The sequence below is a fragment of the Diaphorina citri genome, unplaced genomic scaffold (genome assembly GCF_000475195.1).
Source record: "Diaphorina citri unplaced genomic scaffold, Diaci psyllid genome assembly version 1.1 scaffold327, whole genome shotgun sequence".
NCBI lineage: Eukaryota > Metazoa > Arthropoda > Insecta > Hemiptera > Psyllidae > Diaphorina > Diaphorina citri.
In genome coordinates this window covers 130,719-141,354 of record NW_007377762.1, presented here as the reverse complement: position 1 = coordinate 141,354, position 10,636 = coordinate 130,719, and the positions used below count along the sequence as shown (strand labels likewise).

At 35.7% G+C, this 10,636-nt stretch overlaps 2 protein-coding genes across 6 annotated transcripts in view; one reads left to right on the top strand and one right to left on the bottom strand.

The window, feature by feature from the left end:
• LOC103507588 (dystrobrevin beta) overlaps window positions 1-10,636 on the bottom strand; it is a 45,097-nt gene that overhangs the window by 26,187 nt on the left and 8,274 nt on the right. For both annotated transcript variants that reach the window (XM_026822417.1, XM_026822418.1), the window contains exons 4-5: window positions 7,390-7,656; window positions 6,158-6,288 (exon numbers count right to left, since the gene is read on the bottom strand). In XM_026822417.1, coding sequence (XP_026678218.1) covers window positions 6,158-6,288; window positions 7,390-7,656 — 398 coding nt within the window. The remainder of the gene's footprint in view (window positions 1-6,157; window positions 6,289-7,389; window positions 7,657-10,636) is intronic.
• On the top strand, window positions 3,369-4,420 carry LOC108252184. 4 transcript variants are annotated; one of them, XR_001809464.2, is made up of 2 exons: window positions 3,369-3,740; window positions 3,911-4,420. XR_001809464.2 is itself a non-coding variant. In XM_017443388.2 (2 exons), exons 1-2 carry the CDS (start codon window positions 3,632-3,634, stop codon window positions 4,189-4,191), a joined length of 306 nt encoding a protein of 101 aa, XP_017298877.1. In that variant the 5' UTR covers window positions 3,441-3,631; the 3' UTR covers window positions 4,192-4,420. The 4 variants fall into 4 exon arrangements, 1 of the variants encoding a protein (XP_017298877.1); XR_001809465.2 differs by having other exon boundaries at window positions 3,844-4,420; XR_003391058.1 differs by having other exon boundaries at window positions 3,369-3,744.

The following is a 10,636-nucleotide window of genomic DNA, read 5'->3' as shown; positions in this document are numbered from 1 at the left end:
AAAAATAGTAAAATTTCACATAATAAAATACGACTATCGCTAGGCCGCGGGTTCGATTCCCGCCCGGGGCGGATTTCCTGTCTTCCTTCTCTCTTCGATTTCGGGACGATAAGACCTTAGCAGTTACAGTTTTCTAGAGAATCAAACCTCTTGAAAAAAAAAAAAATCGAATACTTCTTCCATCAGTCTTGGTTTTCGTTGTTGTTGCCAAAACCATTTCGGAGCCACAGCAGGCCCAAAGTCGCCCTAATTCTGGGCCTGATCTTCATCATCTGAAGAAAAAGCGATCGCAATATGTTTTTTTTTTCCGAAACCATCATTTATATTTTTATTTATTGAGCTCATATCTCATATGTAAGCAAGTCGGTTCAAATCTGGTAGGCAATTATCCTGTGGCAACTAGGTTGTTACAAAACCTACACTTCCAACGCACTTATGCCCGATCTTACCACGGAGAGTGTTACACTCGTATTTATGAACAAAAATGATCGTTCTTAGATCAGTCTCAAGTCAAAATTGACCAATCAAATGCCTTGAGACTATGCTTAGCACGAACTTAAGAGCCAGCATTTTGTTCATAAATATGGGTGTAAGTAAATTCAGAGTTAAAGACATATGGGACTGTGTAAATCAAATGGGTGACGTCAAAGAAAACCCTTGACACGGTGTTAGTGGTAAAATCAGCCATTAAGGTCTTAAGTAAGAGTATACTGCCTATAGCTTCGTATAATTTATAAGTCCATATTAGTTATCTATGTTGGTTCCTACATATCTACGCACTAAACTGTTAAAGTTCTGTCTGAAGTTAGATTTGTGTTTTGATGTCCACTCTTTTATTCATAATAGACAAATAGACCGAAGTTCTCGAGATTGAATTTGATGTAGATTTCTTCTGTTCATTCTTGAAGTTCTAGATAGGTATTTTGAATTTTTGACTATTTCGAGGTCGGCCCTGTTTAGCTGTAGGCACTTTGTAAGCACGCAACTACCATTATTAAATTATTATCAATGACTGATGAAGTGATAAATAATGTTTAACCTGATTTCTGATAGATTTGACATCTACATACCAAATTTCAAGTCTCTAGCTCTTACCGTTCTCGAGATATTTTGTTTACAGACAGACAGACACCAGACAGACACACACACGGACCAATGGCTGAAACTTTGGATTTAGGCTCTAGGGACCTCAAAACGTGTTTTGGCACTAAAAACTGACCATCGAAATTTTGACCCGATTACATTACTTTCCTTCCTATAGGATAAGGAAAGTAAAAACAACTCAAATTCTCTAGGAAAAAACTACAATACCCAAAAACTAACCTAACAACGTGTTTTGGCACTAAAAACTGACCATCGAAATTTTGACCCGATTACATTACCTACTTTCCTTCCTATAGGATAAGGAAAGTAAAAACAACTCAAATTCTCTAGGAAAAAAACTACAATACCCAAAAACTAACCTAACATACATATATTATGTAAGAAAAAACTTTCCAGCTTCGATGTAATAATTATTTTGGCAACCTTGCTTACTTAGGTGAATTTATTTGAAATGGCAACTATTTTATTTGAAATGGCAAGGAAGGAAAAAAAAGCTCGTGTTCCCCATGACACAATAAAACTTTAATTGAGTTTGGTATCAGCTAAAATGACCTATACTTTGACCCATATTCGGATGACCTTTTTCGACTTCGGGTTGAAAAAAAAAAAGAGCCAAAAAGTTCAAATTGGCTACCCTTGTAGTTTGTATCTAATATTGTAAATGGACAAGTGTGATTCTTGATATCCGTGAAGGTCCTAGACTAGAAGTTTTTTTTTTTTGTCACAAAAAAAAAGTTGCTATTCAGTTGTCTTCACTAGATCACTAGTCACGAGTTTGAGTGCACCTGCCTTTGTTAATCAACGAGCTATTTTTTGACGAGTGCGCACCCAAAGGTCATCGGACTTCCCAGTTGAAGTGGACTGTATAGCCAAATAGCCATGTATACCAAAATTTACTCTTAAGAATGTGCAGAATAGCAGACACCAAACTGTAGACATGTGGTCTCAACTAAAAGTTGTTGTGGTCTAAAAGTTGTTTAGTGTTGGAACTTTCATATTTTGTGATCGGTATATAGTGCCGACCGCCAAGTCAAATACATGTTTACGAGTGCCAGCCTAGTTAGCTTGATTATTGGTAGCGCGTCTGCCTTGTAAACGCTAGGCCGAGCGTCCGGGCCGGATTTTACCTTGAACGGATAATGTTCGTTCCCGGAACGGCTGGCTTTCTCCTATCCTGTCTTCCTTCTCTCTTCGATTTCGGGACCATAAGACCCTGGTAGCTAGAGTTCCCTCTATCAAAAAATTGACCCGATTACCTTATGTACTTTCCTTCCTATAGGATAAGGACAGAAAAAATCTACAATTTGAGAGGTCAACTCCGAAATATTATGTCACACAGGTACATTTCAGTTAGTGAGATGTACGTGATATTTCGCGAATTTCGCGGAATCGCGAATTCTTAGTAATGTTGTGATATCCACTAAAGTTGTGAAAAAGCTCTGCTTTACCACAAAGAATTTGAGATTTGAAAAATTCGTATATGATAATATTACGATGATTACGATAGTAGGAAATACATCTTTACTAAACCTTTCGCTTATAGACGATATTGGTTAGGTGGAAGAACCCTGCCTCTATAAATAAAACCTTTTAAAAAAATAATGATTTATTTCAAATACAGTGGAACCTCGATATAGCCAAGTCCAAGGGAAATGACCAAAATTTCGTTATATCGAGGTTAAAATCGAAACTATTTCGTTATATCGATTTACTTCGCTATACTGAGGTCCAAATCAGAGTAACTTCGTTGTACTGAGGTAAAATTCTACTTGCTTTTAAGATCACTTCACTATACTGAGGTTAAAATTCAATCAATTTCGTTATACTGAGGTAACTTTCTCGGGCTCGTGCCCCAAATTACTTCGTTGTATCTTTTCTTTTTACTTCGCTATACTGAGGTTTTTGCCTCTGAAGGGAAGGGAAATCGACTTTTCTTCGTTATATCGAGGGCTATACTGAGGTTTTTGCCTCTGAAGGGAAGGGAAATCGACTTTTCTTCGTTATATCGAGGATTTCGTTATATCGAGGTTCCACTGTATCATGGACATGGAAGGAGCTAGCTATTGTTTCTGGGCATTCTCACGGGGGTTTTAAACCCCAATCCTTCCAACACTGTGAGGTGTGAGATAGATGCCATGCCTCTCTCACGGACAGGAAAAGTAAGTAGGTAATAATATCATAAACCAAACAAACAAAAATGTTGGAAGGTATCTTCATAATTTTGAAATAATAATAATAATAAGCACAATTAAATTAGACGGAAATAAAAAATACTGGTAATATCGAGTAGTCGACATAGTGTAACAAGACAAAGTCATGTGCCTACAAGTTTTTCTTGTGAGCATACATACTAAAATAGAACATCACTCCACAGCTCAGAAAAAATTGATGTTTTCATCGTTCTCTTTTTTCTTCATTAGAAATGAGGAAGCACCTTTGTTGATATTACAATACTCAAGTTGGTATAGAAACAAAAGCAGTGACAGTGATACACAACTATCTTCCTACACACCTAGAAATTACGCTTATGTTCTGTACAAAGTGGATATTTGGTCAGTAATAGCTTGGACTTTATACTTTGAGTGTTTATTTCCCAGTTGAGTTTTTATTTGATTGTACAATTAGCACCAAATTGGGTAGGTACAGTTTTTATTACTTTAGATTTTTTCGTCCAAAATTAATTAATCAGTATCTAATTATATACTACTTCAAACTCTTTTCCTTTTTTAAAATAAATAGAATAGTTACGTTCCAAACAAATTTAAAGAGATAAAAATGTACAAATTAAACTTGTTTTCTTTTCTAGTGATCATTTTTACTGTAATTACTATCACCAGTGCTTGTAGTGAACACAGATTAGGCTCCAAACAGAACAACGTGCTGAAAAGACATTTAACCAATAAAAATCAAATGCTGCAAAAATCTTTGGAGAAGTTTGAAAAGAAGTTCGAATCGATTAAGAATATGCCATGGGATTACAAGTATAGAAGACATGGTAATAAAATCAACTGGGATGTCAGCAGCAATATGGTAGCGCGCAGAAATGTACAAAGGAATGAAGCTCAATTGAAACAGGAAATCAAATGAGAAAAAATTACGTTATGAAGAGAAATGAAGCCACATACAAAAGACCTAACAATACAAAACATCAATCAGTAGAAAATGAATCAGTTGAGCATCTTCACAAACAATAATTATTTTATGATTATTTAGAAAATATTGATCTCAAACAAGGTTTCACTATTTTACTATCAACAACATTATGATAGTACTTCATAATTTGTCCAACTTGTTTCCTGTCTTCAGGATAAAATTTGTTTTTTTTTTTTTTTTTTTTTTCAATGCGATATTTTATATTTTTAGATATATATTTTTGTACACAAAAAAGTTTGAAATTTTCATCAATAAAAACGTTTAAAAAATCGTGGTCGTTTTTTGATGATTTTTCTCAGGTAGGTTGAAAGATTTAAAGATTTTGGTGTCTGTCTGTCAGTCTATTACCTACTTACTCTCAACTTCCCTTTCTCTCCCTCCCCCCCCCACCAAAAAAAAAAACAATTAATAAGTCCCCGGTTCGATTCCCAGCGAGGTTTTTTTGGCTCACTAGGCAGAATGGCCCTGGTTGTCAGATCGAGCTTAAACTTGTAGCAAAGTATTACATTCTTTAATACCTATGATATGATGTATCACACGTAGGGGGTTCTTATTCAAGATTTTTAAAGTTGTTCCCTCTGGGGGGGGGGAAGGTCTCCAAAATCATATAATCAAGGGCTGCATGCAAAATTTCAGCTTCCCAGGGTGAAAAGTAAAAAAAAAAAAAAAAATAAAGGGTGGCCAGGGACTTTATGAACAGACTGTATATAAAAATAACAAAACAAACTGACCTGAGTTCAACTCTCTGACCAAGGTAGACATAGCGTTGGTCACAGAGTCAGCAGCTACCAGAAGATCATTGCGTAGACTTCTCCCTACTCCTCCACTAGCTAGGGAGGAATTACTTCCCTCTCCTCCCCCACTACACAATATCTCCCCATCATTACTACTACTTGGAGTCTGGGGTGCAGAGCGAGAGGCGGGGGGTGGGGATTTCGGACCTGAGAGAAAACAACACAACAAGTTATTCAGGTCGGGTTTCTCAGTCAGAACATAATGAATGCTTGAATTAATCAAGTACATTTGATAGTTCTTTTAAAAATCGCTCATTTCCGAGTTGTGACGGGGCACGACTATCTATGCCAAGGCTGCCCACCCCCAGGCCCGCGGGCCACGGAGTGGCCCTCCACGGCATTTGGAGTGGCCCGCCGCAGGTGTAAAAATATTTTGCTTATCATGAATCCATTTGCTATCAGCTCCAACGAAATACTGGAATATCCAGCAAATATCCAGCTAGAAATCACAGAAGTCCAAAATAACTCTGCCCTAAAACAGATATTCACGGAAACTGTTTTTGGAAATTGGTACCCAAGGAAAACTTTCCTGTAATATGTGATCTTTCTTTGCAGATATTAAGCCGATTTGGGTCCACCTATGTATGTGAAAAAGTTTTTTCAACTCTTAACTATGTACAAAACAAATTTCGTACTTCTTTAACAGCAGCTCATATATCTGATTTAATTTTGCTATCCACTACAGATTTGTTGCCCAATATTTCAAAATCGGTTGCTGAAAAGTCTCTCCAGAGGCCTCATTAAAAATATTAGTAGTTTGTTTGTTTTTTTTTGTTTTTTTTTTTTTCTTCAAAAACACTTGGGCAGCTGGTACGGTGCTACCTATTACATATTTCTTTAGTTAAACTTAAAGTCAATAATTTAATATGTTATTGAACTTTTTCTCAAATAAAATACCTACTATTTTTAGAACCTTTGAAACATGTTTTCTTAGTAGTTACCTGTAGAGGTCGATGTAACGAGAATAACTTACTATCGAGGTAAAGTGCTGAGCTCTAAGCTCAGAAATCTAATTAGTATCTATGGTTTTAATTTACTCAATATCGAAGTTTCCTTTTCCTACGGGAAGGAAAATGGAGATATTATCGAGGCACGACTGTACTCACACTATATGTGAGAGATTCAACGTTTTCTCTGGCTCCTCAGGAAACCGTGGTATATTGTTGGCTTTAGCTTTTTCCGGAACACAGCGAAATGATTTGCGTAACGAGTGACCAATTTGTTTACTGGGTGATTTCTGTAATATTAAAACAACAGTTATTTAATAATAATAAATAAAATAGTAATAATAATAGTGCTTATTTATACTGCTCGCATAGGACTGAAAAGTCCCTTTACTCCAGCAGTAGGCTACATATTATGTGGTCAAATTCTTAAATTATATTGAGGATAATATTCCATACTTCGGCTGGGATTGAACCACCGCCCTCCTGTTTACCAGGCGAGCGTCTTGACCACTACACCACCAAGGCAGGTAATAACTGATCAACATTTTACTTTAAGTGCAATGTATTTAGTAGGATAGTCCTTGACTTATATATTTTGCTAAATAACGCAAAGCAAAACCGAGAAGAGACAAGGCAAGGTTTTATTTTTATTTTTATATATATATATATTTTTTTTTATTTGAGAAGTCATTAAGTTTTATTTATTATTTATTATATATTATTATATTATTATTTTATTTATTATTATTATATTATTATTATTATTATTATTATTATTATTATTATTTGATAAGTCATTCCCTACATTTCTTCATACGTTTGGATATTTAAACTAGTAGTTCTGTGAACTGTAGACCTCACCCAGTCTCTTTTGCCCAAGCTGAGACGAAGGTACGAATTAATACAATTTGGCAAACTCTTTTAAGACTTACAAAACTCTTCCATTTTCATCATCATGATTTTGGTTTTGTTCCATAAACATAATAAAAAAAATATTAGATAAGGGCAGGGAACTGGTTTTACAATCTAAGAGAGAGAGAGAGAGAGAGAGAGAGAGAGAGAGAGAATGGTTGACTTCGATTTTTTTTAAAACAATAGATTTATACCTGGAGTTTGGATCTTGAAAAAATACGGTGATTTATCTATTGGCCTGATCGAAAATTGGACCTGGGTTACCAAATCTCAATCAGCGACGTGCATTGAGGTCATTAAGAAGTGTGCCAAATTTCATCAAAATCGGACCAGGCAATCGGGAGTTACAGCGGACCAAATATTCAAACATCCAAACTAAATGCAAAACGGTCGAGTTAAAACGTAGACCTTCACTTCGTTCGGTCAAACATAGGTAGTTTGTTGAGGATTTATTGTTTAAGTACCAAGCTAGTACTCACATATGTAGTATACTCCTTAACTTCATGCTCGAGGTTATGTCCCCCGGACACTCTACCCCACCAGAAACATTCCTGACACATCTGGAAATTGCCACATTTCGCACACCGGTACCGGAAGCCAACAAAGTTGGCTCTACCACACGCATCACATGCTATAGGGTGTGAGGTAGATTCTACAGCTGTTAATCGATGTAACAGAGGTAACCAAATGAGACAAGCTGGGCCAGGCTCTGACATCATTGTGTCCATGAAGTCATTTACTGTTACCTGGGAACAGCAAGATAGAATACCTACATATCTCGACTGCGGTTAACGATAGAGTCGCCATTTTTTTCTCGGTTAATGCGAACAGCTGATTTTTTTAATCAGCTGATCATCCCCACTACCAGATTTTTACCCCCACTTTCTGAATTTCGGTTTACGGTTAGATATTAAATAAAATACAAGAAATGTACCTAACTATAGATAACCTATACGTCTTACGTAATCCACTTTCTGAATTTCGGTTTACGGTTAGATATTAAATAAAATACAAGAAATGTACCTAACTATAGATAACCTATACGTCTTACGTAACCTATACGTCTTAGAGACAGACAGACACACACACGGACCAATGGCTGAAACTTTGGATTTAGGCTCTAGGAACCTCAAAACGTGTTTTGGCATTAAAAACTGACCATGACCATCAAAATTTTGACCCGATTACATTACTTTCCTTCCTATAGAATAAGGAAAGTAAAAAGGACAAGAGGAACACGTTTTATTTATAACCACTGAAAATACACACACGGACCAATGGCTGAAACTTTGGATTTAGGCTCTAGGAACCTCAAAACGTGTTTTGGCATTAAAAACTGACCATGACCATCGAAATTTTGACCCGATTACATTACTTTCCTTCCTATAGGATAAGGAAAGTAAAAAGGACAAGAGGAACACGTTTTATTTATAACCACTGAAAAGATTTCAAGAATTGCGAAATCCGCGAACTTGGTACCAACTTTGAACTTTTCAAATGAGAACCCCCATTTTTATTGCATGATATTATTCTACGTAAAATTTCATGTACAATCAACTATTCATTCAATTTTTTGGAATTTGCGATTTCGCGAAATATCGCGAACATTCAACTAACTGAAATGTACCTGTGTGACATTATGACATATCATTTCACAAATTCACAATGTTTTTTCCTTCATAACTCATGTGGTAATATCAGATTTTGGATTGAGACCACTTTTCGCGAAATTTGCAAAAGTTGAATTCGCGCGCGCAAGGAGCACGCGAATCAATCCAAAAACTGATGTTACAACATGATTTATGAAGGCAAGGCGCAGCGAAATATTATGTCACACAGGTACATTTCAGTTAGTGAGATGTACGTGATATTTCGCGAATTTCGCGGAATCGCGAATTGTAAAAAATTGCATAAATAGCCGATTGTACATGAATTTTTATATAGAATAATACATAATATGCAATAAAAGAAATGGGAGTTCTCAGTTCTCACGGGAGGTCCCGATTTTGAAAATTTGGACCGATTGCAATACTTTCATTACTAGTATAGCTCCGCTATACTGTAGTAATAGAAAGTAAAAATTGCATAAATAGCCGATTGTACATGAAATTTTATATAGAATAATACATAATATGCAATAAAAGAAATGGGAGTTCTCAGTTCTCACGGGAGAGACTTTTCAGTCCTATGCTGGTAGTATAAACAAGGTATATTCTATTCTAGGCTATTCTATTAAGTTCAGATTGATTCCTCCTGTTAAAAGGTGAATGATTCCCCTGGACGAATTAATATACTCAAGTAATGTATGTACTTACAGTAAAGTTTCTTCTGAACAAATCTCAATTTACATGCCGTTCTATAGGAGGAAAATCTGATCATATCAAAATTCTGACATCTCATTTCCTGGAATAATTGAGCTATGTGCTCATTAACTCTACTGCCTCCTGCCATACTCCTGTATTCTTCTTCCATAACCACAGGTCACTGAAAAACAATCAACAGCTTTTAATATAAATTAGGTAAGTATGTATAATGTATATACAGGAAAAAACATACCTACTTATTTACATTGTAGGTACATAGGGGATTATGGATGTAATGAATAATTGATGAGACCAAAAAAAAAAGGAAATGTGAGATAAGATAAAGACTGCCATTTTTTTTTTTTTTTTTTTTTACTTTTATTATAATTATTATTATTTTCTCTCTTTTCGAAAAAGAAAGACATTTTATTTTTACACAGTTCTGTAAGACTTGATAATTTTCATGAACAATACGTTTACCTATTTTATTTTTCTTTGTGAGGCAGTTTCTCTGCTGGGATCTTCGTTTTGATTGCACCAAGCTCAATTGTCCTCACGAGGCTGAGTGCACCCTGAAATTAGCCAGTACATGTTAACCCAAACGGCCACCCATCCAGATAACAACCACGCACAACGTTGATTATCCTAAATGATCCGGTGGTAACTGGTGCATTCAACGGGTACCGCTGCGGGCTGGCTAGGTATTTAGCATTTAAGTTAATGAAATGTGAAAAAAATATCATTCCAAAATTTTGTGATATTTTATCAAAACTTTTGTTTTAAACAAATATTCTATTTTTACATCATTCCTCTATTTCTAGTGTACCTAATTTAAGCAATACCAAACTTTGTTGTTTTTTAAATCATTTTTGTTTGTAGAATAATTTTATTATAAAAAGAAAAACATGGAATACAAAGTTGTGTCTACACTTCAGTCAATAGATCAGTTGCGCTTACTTGTGTGATGTTTCAAAGTCATAGAGCAGGAAAAATGAGGACCAACGGAATTTTTCTTTTTTCTCTACGACTTCTAGATCCCGAGATAAATCGATTTAAAAAATACCGGTAAATCGTGAACTTTGACGTCACGGCATACGCTCCCGTAGGCGATGACGTCACATCAAATGTCCCGAGCAAAGCTCCCCTAGCAAGCAACACATTAATGTGTTTGTGCGCATACGTTTCTGCGCAGTTCTTTCTGCTCCTAAGCTAGCGCGCTTGCATAGTGGCGCTACCTGACGGACGAAAAAAACAACTGCGTGAAGTCTGACGTCACATATATTTGAACTCTTTCATTGGAATAGAAAATAAAATTTGAATTTTCGACCTTTTAGAGTTATTTTTTTCGGAGTTTTGACCTCAGATTTGGATTTTTCCCAACTTTTTACATAGGAATCGACCATTTATTTATAATTTTTACCCA